Here is an 18,910-nt window from a genome sequence, read left to right on the forward strand (position 1 = left end):
AGTTTATTTTTGCCGCTTCATATATGCTGATACTGATATCTACAGTATATATATATATATATATATATATATATATATATATATATATATATATGATAAACCAGCATCATTTCTAGGCTTATTTTCTTCTTTTTTTATCATTTGTGTAACAATTATATTTCATCAGAAAAGTACCTCCTTAAAGTCATGTACTTAATCTATTCGCAACTTGAAGTTTTGTTATATTTTGTTTGTTATTATCATATTTGTATAATTGCAAGGTTAGTTGATAATTTGACAATCATTGAACTTTTACATTAAACTCTTCAGACTAAAATAAAACCACATGTAGCAACTTTGGCACTGATTTGACTCTATACCTGATTTCAGTTGACCATTTCTTACCACCAATAAGAAATGTTTTTTTTAACAATATACTGTATCATAAACATTTGGCCAAATCAAGATAAATTATATTAGTTTAAAAAAGATTTTAAACTGTAGTTTAATCCCAGTTAAATCAAGTTAAACCCTGGTCAAGTATCATAGATGTCAATCTATTTAAAGAAATCAGTTCTGTGAGAATGTTTTAAGCAGTAATATACTTTCCTACTGTATATAAATCAAGTGTGAGTTAGCCATAGCAGCTTAATTTAATGCAGGCCTGTCATTGTGTTATGACAGTTGGGTACACAGAAGCTCTCAAACCTACATTTTATTTTTCATTTTTTTTTTGCGTCATGGATGAATGATTTGATGAAGTACATCTTCACCGTGTGATTAAGTGGCTTGAGTTATTCCTGCGTTTCAGGTGGTGGGTTTCGTGTTTGTGAAGTGCCGTGTGGTATTTGAACAGTCACCGCTACTCTCCTCTGCTGTAATTACCGCTTCACCCAGGCTTAATGTGGTTATTGTGACCTACATTCCTGGGAAATACGCTGCCTAGTTCTCTAACCAGTGTCTGGCTTCTTTCTCCACTGTCCACATAATCTGACCGCGTCGTCCGCTCAGATATATAGTTGCCGCTTTCCACTGTCAAAATAAAACACCGCCATTGTTAGCACTTCCTAAGCCCTGACCCCCGACCCCCAGACTTTGTCTCTAGACGGCGTAGCCTAAACTCGGATGGAAGTAGCACTCAAGCTTTTGATAAGGGATTACTTGTGTACTGTAAATACACGCTGGAGTGTGGGAAGGTGCCGGCGCTTTCCACATGAATACCCCGTTGAGTTGAATTACAGACGCTCAATTTAAGCTCATTTTAACCCCCAGTACCAGGGGAGTTCTGCGGATTAGGCCAGATTTCAAGATTAGATAGTTTACTACACCCATCCACTTGGTCACACTAGTTATTTCTTTTAAATAAATGCTTCAATTGTGAGGGATTTTCCAAAATGGCACAACTGCACTATCAGTTTAGGAAGTGGTTTGCAGTGGTGTTTCTCTTTTGATAGCAATCTGTCATGCTACATGAATGGATCGTCAACTTGGAGGACAAGAGTAGCAGCCAGAGCTCCAGCTGTTGCATGCACAATTTGTGGAAATGGATGTTGATAACGCATATAAGCGCCTAATTCAGACACGAACAGAATATTTAACAATCACATCTGGAACAATGGATGCCAGTAAAAAAAAATCAACATTTGACCTCTTCTATGTCGTTCTGTCTGTTTGTTATCTGGTTATTTTTCAATTCAAGGTCAGACTAAATAGTTCCTTGTAGAATTATATCTTTTTTTGGCACTGTGACTCTCACTGGACAAGAGTTTTAGTTATAAATACACCCTGACTCTAAGCCTGATTGTACAAATTAGGAGATGTAACAAGAGAGAGCATCCCACTTAATTCCCGCTCCACCTCAGGTTCCTCCTATTTGCCCACATTAAAGTTTGGTTTAAAAAAAAACAGGTTTTGTTAATTCTCCACTCAGGGAAAGTAACCATTTAACCTTGTGAGCTAAGTACAAACTTAATTTTAAATTGCAGAGAGTAGATCTTTTGCCTGTCTCATGGTTGTTCAGTATCTTTTAGTATGAAGCTCCCTAGACTGATGGCATCTGTAAAGACAGGTTGTCACAGGCATGTTTTGTTATTTTCTGACATTTTATAGACAGAGCTATTAATAGATGCATCGAGAAAATAATTATAAATCTATAAGGAAAATAATAATTAGTTGCAGCCCTACAGTTTACTGAACAGAATTTGTGGATGTTCATTGGCATTTGGACCTAATCAACGTGTTGTTACCCAGTATAGCTTTAATAGGTCACCATAAAAGAAATGTCACTTTGAAATAATTTGGTTATCATTATTATTGTCTTCTGATTCCCTCTTGGCATGTTTTCCAGGCCCAAATGCCCAGCTCTTCTACAGAATTGCGTCTGGCGATCCCCAGGGCCACTTTGTCATCACCAAGGAAGGAGTCCTCCAAACCAAGAAGGCCTTGGACAGAGAAACCCAATCCTTCTACAACCTGGTGATCACAGTCAACGACCTGGCTCCGCCTCCCATGACTCGCTTCACCGGCACTTCCCAGGTGTCGGTCATTCTTCTGGATGTCAACGACTGCCCGCCGACCTTCACCTCTCAGAAGATGACCTACATTCAGGAGAACACGCCGGTGGATACGGTCGTGTTCACTGCCAAGGCCACAGACGCTGACAGTGGACCCAACAGCTACGTCGAGTACTCCCTCAGAGGACCTTTCGGTAACAAGTTCAGCATCGGTACAATCGATGGAGACGTCAGGTTGGTTGGGGAACTCGACCGTGAGGAGCTTTCCAACTACACCCTCACAGTTGTAGCTACAGATAAAGGTGAACCCCCTCTGTCTTCAACAATGGATGTGACTATGATAGTTCTGGACGTCAACGACAACACACCAAGCTTCTCACAGAATATCTACGACATTGAAATCGAGGAGAACACCTTGACTGGGACTGACGTGATCCAGGTGTTCGCCAGCGATGCGGACGAGGGCACCAACGGGCAGATCCGATTTTCTATCTCAGGAGGCAACACCAACTCTGATTTCAGGATTGATTCGGTTACAGGGGTGATTTCAGTGGCCAAGCAGCTGGACCGCGAGGCCCGTTCATCCTATTCACTGGTGGTCCAAGCCGCCGACCGAGGCAGCAGCCCCAGGGTGGACCGCGCAACAGTCAACATTGTGTTGTTGGACGTCAATGACTGCTCACCTGTGTTTGAGCTCTCTCCTTACACCGTCAATGTTCAGGAGAACTTGGAGAACCTACCAAAAAACATTCTGCAGGTCAGTATGTTTGTTTTTTCTCTTGTCAAGACATTCATTTAAATTTAAGCAGTTAGGACGCCATTAACATTCACAGACAGGACGTCCTGAGTGAAAAGAAGGCAGTGTTTTGAATGACAGTTCTAAGGCCTTAAATAAGCTAATGCCTTAACCACATTTGTAGTAATACTAACTTAATAAGTGCAGGTATGTGAACTGTATCAGTGTACTAAACCACTTACCAAGGTGGTCTTATTTTGCTAAATGCCGTGACTGAAATGATAAAGAAATGATATATGACTGCAATTTGCTCTGCACAATTAGAGCTTTATAGGGTTTCACCGAAATATGAAACAGGGCTAAATTGCATGACAAGGCAATTAACATCCCAACCACCCTGATGACTAAATGAGCCATGTATAAAAAATGGAGGGGAAGGGATTTCCAGTGACGGCGCAATTCTATTTTCTTTCGCTTGTGTACATTGTGAGGAAATGAGGGTACAGTTATGTGGTGGGAAGGGGTCCAGACGTGGTGGGTTTTGCTGCGCAAGAACATACATCTCTACGCTAACCTGGCTATGCCTGAGACAGAGAGGGCTGAGCCCACAATGCATTTGGGCACACCAGTGAAGTGTGGTAGTTTAATGCTGCAGCATGAGGGGAAAAAGTCAGACTGACTAATAGTTTCATACTCAGAAACCATTAAATGAATGTCAGTCCTTAATCCACACAGCAGCCTAGAGTAGAGGCATTTGTGACTTTCCTGGGAAAGTCTGATTAGACAAAGTGAATAAGTAATGATCTTCCTTCCCTCAACAATTACCTTCATGGTGCCGCTCAGCACCATGATGGTCATTAACTCTCAGCTGCTTCAGTGGGGATGGTGGTTTTACTGGGTTACTCCCAGCTATATTTGGTTGTGTGAATTGAGCTTTCTTGCAAGACAAATTATGCATCAACATTCAAGCACCATTTTGATGATATAGCTGGCTGCAGGAGAGCTAATTTTACCCATTTTAGTTGGTTTAATTTACTGTATAACAATGCGTTTTTAAAATCGTCATCTGCAAAGTAATTAGTAACTAAAGCTGCCAAATGAGTGGATTACGAGTTTAAAGTAGCATACAATTGAAACATTGAAATGAAGAACCTCAAAATTGTACTTAAGTATAGTACTTGAGTAAATGTAATTACTTACTTTCCACCACTGCTGCCATGCTAATGCACCTCCCCATACCTCTCAAGTTTAATCCAGACAAACTGTTCTACTGCCGGAAATGAAAAACAAGAAGAAGTTTAATCCTCAGAATCTCTAAGAAGCTCGTTTTTTCCAGGTTGTTGCCAGAGACGACGACCAAGGTGCCAACGGCCAGCTAAGCTACATGCTCAGTGGTGGGAATGATGAGGGCGCGTTCAGCCTGTCATCCAGCGGTCAGCTGAGCCTGACCCAGACTCTGGACCGCGAGGCGCAGGGGAAATACATCCTGCTGATTACAGCCACCGACTCAGGTAAGACCGCAGGGGAAGTTTTGAGCTGTGAGGGCGGCTGATAGCATCTTGAAATGTTTGAAAAATGATTTTGTGCTGGCCTTGCAGTATTATGTTTCAGTTTATAGTGTTCCAAAATCAGTTGTTTATGTCTGAACTCATACCACATTCAACTTGTTAAACTTTATCATCCATGATCTCGTGGATCTGGTTGAGGACTGAGCACCGTGTAATATGTCCTTACACGGACATTGTTGAATTTTAGCAAAGCTAGAAACATATTCTGTAATCAGCCAGCAAAACCGAGCCGAAAAAGAACATTTTCATAAACTAACAGCAATGTTAACAAACAGCATTTTGATTTCACAGCGTGCACAGTGCTCGTTTTGTGTGGCACAAAAGCCTAAACATTTGGGAGTTTTTAGCTTGCAAAATAGTGGGTGTTTTTTGACCTATTCCCCAGAAGTCCTTTCAGCGGGTTCGATTGAACAGCATCTCTCTGTTTATTTGGATACGGCGGTAGAGCTTGTTATAGCCAGATAAAAGGTTAACTTGTTATTGCATAGAGGCCAGTTAATGTGCAGTTAAAGGAGTACATGCATATCCCCGTTGCAGCCAAATCACATGGTATCCCAGTTAAGTATATGTTTCCCCGAGCTGCTCTGGCACAGCCGTCACGGTCTGAGGGTGGTTCTGTTTCATTCCTGTACTGACCATGTGACCATTCATAATGCTGTGTATTTTTGACTGTGCACAGGCTTTAGTGAGAATTGGGACAATGTTGCGTGGAGTGTGCTTCTACATAATCACACTTTTGAGTGTTATATCCATTACCCAGTCAGTGAATGATTTGCATATTTGTGGGAGAGCTCTTTGCATTTTAGATAACTTTTTCACTGTAAGCTCACATTAATCAAAAACAATCAATTTTCAGATAGTCAGATCTAAGACCCTTTCTTCCTGCTTTGTTAAGATTTTCTTGCTTCATATAGTATTCAGAGGTTTGTGCCACATGGACAAAGTTGCCCAACAAGGGAACATACTAATTAGGATTCGATCCCTTTTTGTGCGCTTCACAAGGAGTCCATATTTAGAGCCCTGACAACAATTCCAAAATATTTTGACAGGATGTTTCAGTACAATGTTGGTAAGAGGCAGAAAGAGGGATTTGGGGTAGAATATCAAAATATCAAAAACCCCATAATCATAGTACAGGCCAAATTACCCAGAAGCATTTTCTCACATTTTTGAGGCCTCGGCTGAGACAGTGCGGGCAAATGGTTCTCCCAGGCGCTATCTGGCAGGAAACCTTGAAGGTGGATGGTGCAGACATGTCTCCAAGTCTGCTGTCTACCATGACCCATTTTCAACCACAGACATTCATCTTAACATGTTAAAGTCTGCCTTTATCTTCCCGTACTGCCATATTTGACTAGTTCTACTCCAAAACACCATGTAACAGAGAGAGAAAAAAGATATACCAGCCTAAGCCCTCAGTCTGTAAAAGTATTATTCTGCCAGACAAGGACTTAAGCTATCTGTTTGTAAAAAAACATGTTATATTGATTGTCATATTTGATGAAAGCCAGCAGCAGCCACTGTGCCCTACAAACACTTCATCATGAGCAGAAGAGATCATTTTTAACACAAGTGCTACATGACTTATGATCAGACAAATGGGCTCTAAGTTCTCAGCTTTTTTAAACTTGTTCTGTGAATGAATCCTCGACTGACTTCCACGTATTCAGGCAGGGCTGTGTGCCTGTGCATTGTGCTATAGTGTGTCCGTCCTCCTTTTTCAGTAATTTCAGTGAAGGTAAACTCATTAATCACAGCCTGAGCAGAGCTTCAGGACCCTCTCTGCTGCTGTGCTGACTGAAATCTGTCATGAGATGGATGGAAACAAAAGAGCTCACCGGGTGCTGGTTCCCATAATGGGTTCTGGCTCAGGAGAACAGCAGAATTTGGCAAACGTCTGCCATTATTTGAAAATCTGAGCACAGCCCCCCTGAAATGTGGCATCCATACAAGCTGCTTAAAGGTGTTTTACAAGGCGTCTTGTTGAGAGGAAACTTGAAGATCAGACCTGGGATATTTCTGTTTTGTTTTTGTTTTTTTCTCTTCTCTTGTTTATGGAAAGTTGTTTGCAGCATTTCTGAGTTAACTAGTTGTGCAGATAGCAGGAAAATTGGAAGCTGCAGGGTCCAAGGCTAATCTTAATGCTGGGCCAACATCTGGGATCAGCTGCAGGCAAATCAGATTTGTAAGCCACTGCTTAGCAACATATAAGTTATGCCCCCATGGAAGAATGTGAACAATAAGATTTCCAACAGAGCCACACAGTAAAATACTTTTGCTCAGTGTTTATGGAATAGCTTTAAGTGGGCATCTGTGGTTGATGAAACATATTTTTTTGTATCTGTTAGCTGGTCGGGTTGGCCCAGGCTGATTTATACGTACCAAAAAGTTTGATAGCATTATTCCCATTCTCTAAACAATCCTCTCATTTCAGTGTGCATAAACTTCATGATGTTCCATCATTTGAAGATGCTGAGTTCAGCTTTTCCTGTTTAAACTGTATTCTCAATAATTAATACTTTTTATATTGGTGTCCTACTATGGGACAGCCTTCCATTAACTATCAAGTTGTCAAAAGCAAGACAGACAGGTATCTATGGTGCAAAGTTATTAATGAAAGTTTCTTTCATCACCAAGAAAAGTTTCTTGAGTCATCAATTGGAAGAAGTTCAGATCAGAATTATGTATTCTGAAATGGTTATCGTCTGTTTTATTTATTGGTTAGTTTTTACTGATGTAATTTTGTTTTTAAAGATTAGATTTTTTCATTTCGCACTTTTATGTTGGAAGTAAGTGCTCTCACTAGAACATCCCTCGGTGTCAGTGTGTTGTGTCCTTAAATAAATCAAACCAGAAAGAAAGTATTCAAGGTAAGTTTGAGAAGCATGAGATTGAAAATTGACTGAAATTGACGGAGATGTTGGATTAAATTGAGGAGGTAAATTAGTTTGTTTGACAGTTCATGTACTGTAAGTTTGTTTTATTGTGTTTATACTTTTGTATTTGTGTATTATGTCTGTTGGCTCTGAGTTTGTGTGAGTATGCGTGTGGTGGTGAGAGCGTCCTCGGGGCACATTGACATGCACCGTGTTTGGTCACATTTATTAAAGAGAAGGCACAGTAAATCCCTTGGCCCATGCCTATTATGGTGGATACGGTCGCATAGAAATCCCATGTCTTTCACATGCCTCCAGCACATCGCTCCATAGGCCTTTCTGCTGGTGGGTGAGGGGAAGTTTTGGGGGGCTAAATGACCGCTTAGCGCATAAAGAATTTTAATGACCATCCCAATTTAAGGCAGAATCTTTTATTCTCTTAAATGGCTCCCATGAATCTGGTGTATAAACCCTCCAGTCTTCTTGAGCTTTCTTCCCCCCTGACTTGATTAGTTGAATAATGGTCAGTCAATGGCCAGTCTGTCATCAGGTTTTGAACAAGAACAACAAGAAAGATTTAAACCCAAGCATATATCCATCCATCTCTGGCATATTAGCCAAATAGAAATGTACGTTGGAGCAAATGAAGTCCTTGTACGAACACTGATAACGTGGTGTTAAAACATGGCCGGGGCATTGCTAGATCACTGTCCAACGCTTGCCATAATAAATCTTTAATGGGGTCCATTTCTGAAGGTTTCAGCCAGTCTGCAGTCTAGTGGCAACACAGGACTTAGCCAAATAAAATATCAGGTTCCTCAAATGAACTTTAACAGAGCAGTAACATTCTGGATCAGCTCTTAAAAAACTTTGCAGTAACAATGTGGTCTTGCGGCGTTTTTTCCTATCGCCTGTTTTCTCTTTTCCACTCCCTGGTACACTTTAACAATTGCTGGATCTGAATGTTTGTGTAAATAGCTTTAGCAAGTAATGGGGGGGGTTTAAATAAAGGTGGTGTGGGTTGGATGATTAGTGCTTCAGCCTGGCAAGATCCACCTATTAATGATGTTTATTTGCTCCATTTCTCTCAGGACCCTGGTTAGCACATCACATTCTCACAAAGCATATTTTATCATAACTAGCTGTAGCTGTTCATGACTTGCTTTTCTATTTAAATAACTTGCAGTATGTTACGTGTGTGTGAATAAGTATACATGCATTCACTCTTAAACACTTTTCCAAAGTCATATTTCAGATTTATATGGCCCACGTATAAACATTATAGAGTTGTATTATGAGCAAGTTATACTGCCAGTGTATGTTTTCCACCTCTCACACTGGTTATGATCTGTTGGTATTGCTGTGTCACCATAAAATGGAAAACAGTCACTGAATGTTCCACAGATGCACTGCTAAATAAGGATTTCCAAATATTCAACAACAGAGCAAATAAAAGTGCCATTGTAGTAAAAACACAAAAGGCAAATCACTTTATTAAATTTCACCACAGGCCCTAAAATATGAGAAAAAGCAGCACTTTTTGTCTGTCGATATGCTTTCCTTCCCTGCCTTCAAACCGCCAAACCCTATCCGTAACATATGGGGAAGGAATTATGCAAAAGCATTCAGACGCAGCACTCCATAAATAACTGGCGAGCTGTATAACATTTTAGGTTTAATTTGACAAATGCCTCTGAGATTGCCGTATTATTAGAAATACTCTTTCCTCCTTACACCGGTTAGCAGCTTTGAGTGTTCTGCTGAGATATTCCTTTCACTCTCTTGCTTGTTAACTGTGAGAAAACCTCTGTTTACTCTCTTATGTTTGGCAAACTGTGCAGTGGGACAGCTCGCACCCTGCACTCAGCTCCTCCGAGGCCATTCATGGGTGCTGTACGGGGTCGCATTAAAAGAAGCTTTGTCGCAAAGCAACAGGTTCTCAGAGGCAGAAAAATGTCAATTTTGCCTTGATGGAGGCCAATTCTCTCCCCTCTGAGTAATGATGTGTTTTATTTACGCTGTCCCTTAAGAGCACAATCTAGCCGCAGTCCATAAACCTTAATTAACCGTTTAGCCTTAAGCTTTAGGCTACAGATGGGCTGTCTCATAAATTTACACATTCATCCGTCTTCCCTAAGTCAACCTGTCCTGGACTTCCCAGTTTAATGAACCCGGGTGTTTGGACATCCCAGCTTTATAGTTGTTTGTCTGTTTATCGATAAAACATCAGTCAATATATATTGAAGGAAGAGATTATCTCTTGTGCCAGCAGAGACACTCAAACCTGCTTCTTAGCACGGCTTAGCCTGAGCAACTCAGGGCAACTCGCAGCCTTTCCCAGGAGGTGGGTGCTGCTGTTTCCTTCAAATCAACCCCCTGCGAAGCTCGCACAGCAGTGTGTGCCCTCATAGCAGCTGCAGCGGTCAAAAAACAGATCGCTTAATCGTCATTAACACATGTATTTGTACCCCCCTCCGGTTCAGAGAGTATGGCCATGGCACCTTCTTGGAGGTTAATGTGAGTTGTCTGGTGGTAATGTACACTAATAAGGTCCTTAGACCCGACCATATGTTTATGCTAGACAATACTTTCTGGGTTGAGAGGCTTATGGAGAAAACTGTCTGTGGATCTTTCAGATGGAAGAGGAGGCAACAGATGGTCAGCTGGTCTAGTTTAGTCTCAGGGTCCTGAAAGCTTGTTATTTTGGACGCCGATTCTTTGGGGTTATTCTGGGTTCTCCCATTTTCTCCAAATGTGATCCACACCAAAACAAAGTGCTTAGATCTGAGCTCAGATGCAGCAATGAAATATTAGCAGACAGGACTGAATGTCATTCCCACCGCCAGTTTAACAAGCACTTTAAGTTCTTTGGGATTATTGTGAAATATCAAACGGAGGACTCTGTTTTGCTTGTCACTGCCCCAACTGTGTCATTCCCAGATCTGAAGGGAATGTGCTGCGTTTAATTAAATGGTAATGGTGTTTCTAGATTCAATTAAAGCAGGGAGGAATCCTCTTGTGGCTCAGGCGCTTTGAGCTCCCCGACGGATTCAGTTGCTTTGTGTAAAATGAGGTGCACTGACGCCAGTGTCTTTCTACTTTATCCCATAGTGTAATGGCTGCTCATAGGATAAAAACAGTTATCTGAATACCATCAATCTGATGTGTTCCCATGGAAAATACCCTTAGTCTTGGAGACAGGGTTATCACCAGGACTTAGCTCTGACTTATCCTTTATGGTATCCATACCACTTCAGAGCTCAGTGACTCCAGCACAGCTCTCTAGAGCAAAACCACCTCATGGAAACATGGTACCGCAATGTCCACTATTTTCTTAACTGATTGAAGGAGCATGCTTCTCTGGATCCAAACCCCATTTCCTCGTGTGCAATAATAACCAAGATGAATTTGGATCAAATATACACACACTCGCTCGCCTGGACTGTAAGCGATGAGTGGCATTTACTTCCAAAACAATTTTCAAACCACAGCAAAATTGCTCGCGTAAAAGTACACAGTTTATCTTGAATTTTGAGCGATGATGTTGATAACTTCTCGGCGTGAGGTGAACACGGATGATGTAAGGCTGTAATCACCAGGAGAGTAGCGTCAGGTCATGGCGGTTTGCTTTCCTAAGTGACCTAAGATTAACCCCTGAAATAAGATTATGCTCACGGCGCAAACTTCAGACAGAGGTGAGGTAGTGCCTTGATTGCCTTATCTCTTTTGGCCAACAAGTGGCCTACAAATTAGACGTCTTTAGGCATAATGGTAATGCAAACACTAGTTCTCTCCTGTCGAACATGCACAAGCAGTGACCTGGATATGTTTTTGTATCTCATTCAGTGATCTCCTCAATTAAATGTGCATGTTTTTATGAACATTATTTCATGGAGCCTTAATAAACATTAGTGCTGTACCTTCAAATGTCAGCCAATACAACAGGCTCCCGTCGTATGCAGCCTCATAAAGAGTGTAAAATTTACAAAACTACTGTAGAAAGAAAAAGAATAAAGGGTCTGGGGACAGGATTTGCCAATGGAAAAAATACTTTTCTAACCACAGTGCAAGGCAGCCACCGGTAGGCAGCTGACTTCCCGCTGCAAATTTCCACCAGCTCTCTTTCCATGGCAAAATGATGTCATTTGCCGTATAGCGGTGGGCCAGATTGTGCACTGCCAGATTTAGGCATATTTCCTCGCCATATCCCCGCCGCCGCTCCCCCCCCCTCCCATTCCTCGGCTTGAGCCACGGCGCACGAGGTGACACCCTCCTCGGCTGCAGTCGTCTAAATCATTGACCCTGACACTCTTCCCTGGGCTTTGCCAGATTCCAGCAAAGACTGTTTGGAGGAGATGCTGGCAATTCTCAGCACTCTTGGAGAGCATTCCTCTCCTGTTGAGTCACTCCCTCCAAAAAAAGGAGAAGGGGATGGAGGTTATTTTGTACATAATGTGGTGTTCTGGGTTTGTTTTTCTTACTATTGCAAGTATGGCATTCGGAGGAAATTTAAGAATCGGAAACAGACGACATACCCAGCTACGATGTTGACCCCGTTATTTAGCAGCCGCCATCGTATGCATCTTAAGAATGTCTCACCTTAACCTTAACTATTTGAAACAACTGTCATTTACATATATTTGCATATCTGCCAAGATATAGTGTTCCTTGATGACTAAATCTGTCAGTCCATGCGATGTAACAAGATAGATCTGAACTATTAACACATTGGACAGCAGGTTTTGAGAGAAACAGCTGCCAGGGGTTATGTGATATCAGTGAGCCCCAGGAGGCTAAGAAGGCACGTCCTAAGGCTGCACGGAGCCACATGATGCTGTGAGAAGTGATACTCCAAGAAAGATGTGAAAAATGCTTCGTTTGAACCCACTACTGTCGACGACGGCGGGGTCAGCATAGGTTCAGGGTCGCACATAGGAGCCTCAGGGGGCTTTTGGAGTATTTGAGCACAGTTTAGTCTTCACTAAGGGGGTTGGGGTGTCTTTGTTCTATGCTTACTAAGGATTAGCTGGAGTAACAGTGTCCTGTGCCTCAGAGTCTCTGATGCGATTGGTGACAGAGGCAATGCAGGTCAAAGGTCACACAAGTGGCGGCGGAGGAGGTTGTTCGTTCTCCCGAGACAGTAAACAGGTTGTGACGTCACGTCCTGTGCAAAAGTGAAACGCCTGGAATGAGGGCAGTGTGCTCCACAAGCACACACTCACACACACAGGGCTAGCCTCGTAGCTTGGCCTGCTTCCGCTGTAAGTGGGGAAACAATGCTATTGAATGCAATGCTGCAACCGCACTCACTGTGTAACAGAAGGCAGTTTGGGTTCATAAAAATATAGCAGCTGGGTTGATATTCAAAACCAAATCTCTTCTCCTCTCAGTCTCTTGGTAGGAGCTAATGGATTTTATAGACAAAGCCACTTAGCTCCCAGAGCCACTTATCAGCCCAGCAGCTCCAGCCTGCACAGAACATCTTTGATCAACAACAGTCTTAGCGAGTTGCTGACTGTCAAACACACTTTGCCTGGCAGCAGCAGCAGCTCCATGTCGGTTAACTTAAAGTGATACAGACACCTTGCTGACTTGGATCCCTCCTCAATTAAGAGGGTCAGCTGAGGAGGAGCAGGAGCTGCTCTAATCCGTTACCATGACAACCTCCCGAAAGATGACTCACGTCCATTCAATCACGTTGCGCACTTGAACGTGTGACACCGCGGGCTCGAGCGTAGTCGGATTAGAAAGCCGCAATCAAGTATGATGTTGATTAAGTAATCAAACCTGCTGACTACATTTGTTTGGGGACTCAGCCACATGTTGTGGTCCTTTGATTACATAACAGCCCTGTGATGATACAGTATAGACGCGTCCGCTACCTAAACTGCACACAATTTACATTTTCCACTTGGATTGTGTTTCTGTTCATTCTTAGCGTTTGATACCAAACATGTCGTCGGTTGTCTCTGTATAAATCGCCAATGATTTTGGTGTATTTTGTTTATAAGCTGTATTCTCTTAATCACAAACATTTGTAAAGGTGGAAATACATAATCACCTCGAAATTCAACATTGCCTATATTTGGTTATAAATACAGGATTCTAAAAGACAGCAAAGTCTTAGTTAGAACTGCAGAGGACATGACTCATTTTGGTAATGAGTCACTAAAGATTAGTGTTGTATGGTTTCTAGACCTCTTTTGGGATAAAAATTGTTTACTGTTACCTCTGTTTGTATCATTTATTTTGCTTCTGGAATTCAGCTCTGTTTATTCTGAACGCGCATGTTAGCCACTTCTGTTCTGACCAGAAAACCTGGATACATGAGAAGCTTAAGGTCGAATGTCTGTTTATTATCATAAAGCCAGGCAGCGAAGTGATGTTACAGTAAACTATCTCGAATCTCATTTTGTGAGGAATCCCCTGCCCTCCTGAAAGAAGCTGCGGTGGTCTCCAAACCCCACAATAATGTTCAAATTTGTTGATCTTGAGGAAATTCTCTTTCTCTTCTTTGCCCACAGGGAGGTCACATTTTAGTGTCAGCAATTTAACAGCAGCTGCAGAGCTTGTAGGGAATTTCAGTTCTTTCTCAAGGACGCTTGAGTTGGTTGACACTGTTTGAATCTTCTGTTTCACCCTTCACATACTGTAAGTAAAGTGTGGTTCTCTACCTTTTTTGGTACCAACCAAAATGTGCCCGAGGTTTAAAAATTGTCAAGTATTCAAGTCATGTTAATGTTAAGTAAGTAGTAATATTTCACATTTCAGAACTTTGCCTTTCTTTGTTAAATGAAAAAAATGTAGGAAAATGTGTATTCATCATTCAAAGTAAGTTGTCTGGACCAAAGTGGTGGAATGACTGACATGTCATGTCCATAGCTTGGCTAAAATACCTCATATCTAAACCTGGTACCTGGACAAAAAGGCTCAATGTGTCTAAAAGCAAAATATTTCTCAACAGTGCTCGTGTTCCTTTTACCCTTTACCACCTCTTGGTGACATAAAGTATGGCAGAAAGGAGTCATTTTATCTGCAGTACTCATGTATCATCTCAGGAGGCTGCTGGGGGAAAGATAAATCATCTGACTTTCAAATGAAAGGAATTGGCACAACATATAATGAGCATGTCTCCCTGATTTTATCTTATTTATAAGATAATCCACACTGGCTGAGCAATAGAGCCATAGCGTCCCTCAAGCTTTCTTCTGTGACCCTCCACCCCTCAATACCCTCTTTTCTCAGATTTCTTATGTTTTGATTTCGTACAGCGCCGCATTAACAGAGAATTTTAGTGGCCACCGTCCAAATGTTTTTATTATCTCTTATTAATCCAGGCCCCCACGGTACGCAAGTTCAAGCATCTGATGTTTTCAACAGCTGAGTACACAGGCACAGGAGACACAAGCTCAGGATTGCGTATGTTTTTATTTGGGTGTATTATAGTTGACACATTCACATAGATTCCTGAAGAGAGCTGCAGGAGGGAACAACTACATGTTAGAGGTGGGAAAAGCTTGTAGAGGATTTCTCAATCCTCAGGTGCTCTCTGTCCCTATAAACAATGTAAACATATGCAAATCATTAAGGGCTCAAAATACCTCCAAGCCTTTTAAGATGTCCCCAAATCCCATATTGTGTCTTTCAGTAACAAGGCTGAGCTTGTGTTTATGTTTGGAATATAGATCAGGCAGTTATTCGTGCCATTTAAGGAAGGATTATAAAGGCCAATTCAAGCAAGGCAGATGTCTGATTTTTTTTTTTCTTCAGGTTTTTCTGCATTGCGGCTCGTTTTCATCTGCTATTGATTTAAATCCATCCCCTGGGGCCCTGCAAGCCCCGTTTCGTCACCCGCTCTGGGAGAAAAACGGTCAGATTTTTGCTGAAAATAGCACTTCTCCTCGCTCAAATTCCGCAGACTAACTCGCTCAGTGCCGTGCACCTTAAAATAGATACCTCGCTGTGGAAATTAAATCTATGAGTGTCCAAGACCCCAGGAAGGACGCCTGAAAGATTTGGTTTCAGAGACATTGAGCCCTTTTGATGTGTTCTGCGCTGGTGTGTGTTGATGTGGCAGTACGGCGGACGATGGAAACCCAAAGTGATGGCCAGAGAATTAAATGCAGCAGGAATATTGTGGCTGAGCCTTCACGGGAATATGAATTAGTTCAGTGTGGATCTCGCTGCAAATGATAAGTCATGTACAATAAGTCACCATGTGTCTAATGGGAGTCTTAATGGCGCTCACATGGTACTGCATCCCCTTTACCAGCTTTTTGTGGCACAAAAAGGAGTTCCTAATTCTGTCAGTTAGAAAATTCTCCATGTTCAGGTCTGTCATGTGAATGGAAAGTGTAATGAGTTGCTTCTGTCCTGGCCATTGAGGCAGTTTCTCCTTCACTTCTTTTTAGTGTGCTCACTGAAGGAAAAGCAAACTGCAATTGTCACTCATCGTTTATTTCTTTCCCTTCATCTCCAGGTTCTCCGTCTCTGAGCGGAACGGGGACAGTAACAGTTCTGGTGGACGACGTGAACGATAACGTCCCGGTTTTCACCTCCTCCACCTTCCACACTACCATCACGGAGGACGCCCCGACAGGGACAGATGTGCTATTGGTCAACAGCTCCGATGCAGATGTTGGCGTCAATGGTGTTATAAGGTACCATTAGGTCTTTGCATGTCTCTGGTTCCTTTTCACTTATGTTCTGACAATTTATTTTATTTTTAGTAATTTTACTTTTTGTACTATATTTTAGAATAGCATAAAGTAGGAGGCCTCACAATTTTCCAACAAAGAATTTTATGTCACGTCTTGAAAAGAGAAAGCAAAACTGAATGTTTATACTTAAATCGCATTTAAATCTCCTCTTTAGATTTCGGTATTTTATATTTACTTCCTCCACTTTTAATGATGGGGTTAGAAGTTTGATAGAAGAAGCAAATACAGAAAAAGAAGAAAACCATACACTAGTAACAAATTACAGATATTACCTCATAGTTTGATTCGTTTTTTCCAGGAAATTCTGAAAAATAATTTGTACTGAGGGTTTATTTCAAATGTTACTTTATTACAGACAGATTAATGCAGGAATAAAATCTTTACAGACAAATGTAGCCATTTTTTACAATCCAGAAAAGATCTATGTCGCTCTGTACAGTTCTTCCAGTAACTACTGTGAGTAATCGGGTCAGTTTTAGTGCGCTTTGATTCCCTGATGTGAAAGTACCCTTTCAGGGCCATACAAGACTGGGTTTTGGCTGCCCTCACGCCTTCAGTGAAACGTTTTACCTCATCACCAGCTTTGTGAAATTCCAGGCCGATGTTGCAATTGTTGACAGGAGTTTAGCAGCAGAATGTAGAGTTTTAGTCAGTACCCGTCATTGTTTGGGCTGCGATTCTCAAGCTGGACGACAGCTTTTTTCACACTCACAGCCCCCTCCATGGGGGAGCTTGTAAGAGCTTCTGGTCGTTCTCTCTCAAGCCGGACGCTGACTCAAGTCCGACCCCTCCCCTCTCCTCAGTAACCCCACTGGATGCACATTGGGGGGTACCGCAGTGCGCTCCAGTTTCCCAAAACACAGTAATGAGGATGTTAATTGTCTATGACAGTACGAGTTGTGCCCATCAGGGGTTCCAGGGGGTTCGAGGCCCTTAATGGAGACCAGAACTAGTTACCTTCAGTTATTAGTTTGGATTCTCACAGCCCATTAAATGTCCCAAACCTGGACATGTCTCTGGACTGTGTTCAGACCACAAGCATCTGTTGACAGTTTATGTTGTTGATGGTGACCAAATAAGCTTCCACTCTGCTTTCACATGTTGTTCTGTAATTTGTCGTCCCATCTCTGGAGGGGGATGCTTTTTCTGAAGCCTTTTCAAAATATGCACTGGTGTGTACATGTATGTGTCAGTTTACATTTACGTCTGGGTCCTGCTGGAGACTTGAGAGATACAGGGTGAAACATGATATTTGTTTGAAAGCCAAAGACTGTGGCCCCTCAGTCCCGAAGAGTTGTATGTTATGTGATGTTGTTTTGCTTGTACTGTTTTTTTTGTTTATTTGTATTGTGTGTGATATGTTTTCTTATAGATGTTGCACAATAACTGATTGAATAAGATAAATCAAATAAAGTATTCTGCAGCAGAGAAGGCAGCCTGAACCACAGGGTCTCTCTGAGCAGTGAAGCAGAAAATAGTGGCTGCATTTGATAAAATATGAAGCTGGATGCCTCAGTCAGTTAACTAACTGATTTGATGTCACGCCAGTGCAATGTGGTGACCATTGTGGAACATATTTTTCTATTAATTGTGCTTTTTGTGAAGCTTGAAACACTGCCCTCTATGGACCACTTTCAGACAGTACTGAACAAGAGCCACTGGCAGAGCAGCAAACAACATGTAGAAACTGTTTTAGAGGAAAGACTCATGTAACACCTGACAGTCCGTATTTACATTAGAAGCACCTGTAATAACACAATTACCTCAGTGTAACGTAAGATGTGCTCATAATGCATACATTGAAGTAGCTCCAGAGCCACTGAGTAGAAGTAACTATGAGAATTTGATGGACTGAAAGGGTGATTATGTGTAATGTCATACTTTCTATCCTTTCACAATGTAGTAACTTATTTGAAACACCAAAAACAAGTACAAATATTCAGGTGAAGTAAAATTCACAATCACAAATCTTTCAATGAAAACTGTCCTTGTTTGTCTTTCCTACAGCTACAGCCTGACTGGAGGACACGGCCAGTTCTCCATCAACCCGGCCACAGGACAGATTATCACCAGCTCCCTGCTGGATCGAGAAGACAGGGCCAATTACCAGCTGCTGGTTGTGGCAACAGATGGAGGGCAGCCCCAGGGCTTGTCCAGCTCCGCCACCGTGTCCGTGACGGTGGCTGACATCAATGATAACCCTCCTCATTTCCACCATCACCCCTATGTCACCCATATACCCGCCTCTACTGCAGCAGGTTAGTACATGCCTTTAAAGGCTCTGAAAGAAAATGTTTTTGTTTAAACAGGGCATCCAAAGTTTTTCTTTAGTCTCAAACAGATTCAAGATTACAGATTACATGTTGAAATAAGGCTTTATGATTATGGGAAAGTATTGTTAAAGCTCCTTGTTTTTTAATCTTTTTCACTTCTATACTCATGTATATATAACTATATACATATATATGTTTATGTGCAGGTATATGCGTTGTCAGCATCTTTAAAATATTACACAATT

The 18,910-nt window shown here is 41.8% G+C and overlaps 1 protein-coding gene across 1 annotated transcript in view; it reads left to right on the forward strand.

The window, feature by feature from the left end:
• The window catches only part of fat4 (FAT atypical cadherin 4), a 98,434-nt gene that overhangs the window by 58,995 nt on the left and 20,529 nt on the right, over positions 1-18,910 (forward strand). The window contains exons 5-8 of the mRNA XM_070912949.1: positions 2,327-3,249; positions 4,565-4,739; positions 16,152-16,332; positions 18,400-18,650. Of these exons, the coding sequence (XP_070769050.1) occupies positions 2,327-3,249; positions 4,565-4,739; positions 16,152-16,332; positions 18,400-18,650 (1,530 nt within the window). The remainder of the gene's footprint in view (positions 1-2,326; positions 3,250-4,564; positions 4,740-16,151; positions 16,333-18,399; positions 18,651-18,910) is intronic.

This window comes from Enoplosus armatus, chromosome 10, assembly GCF_043641665.1.
Source record: "Enoplosus armatus isolate fEnoArm2 chromosome 10, fEnoArm2.hap1, whole genome shotgun sequence".
Lineage (NCBI taxonomy): Eukaryota > Metazoa > Chordata > Actinopteri > Centrarchiformes > Enoplosidae > Enoplosus > Enoplosus armatus.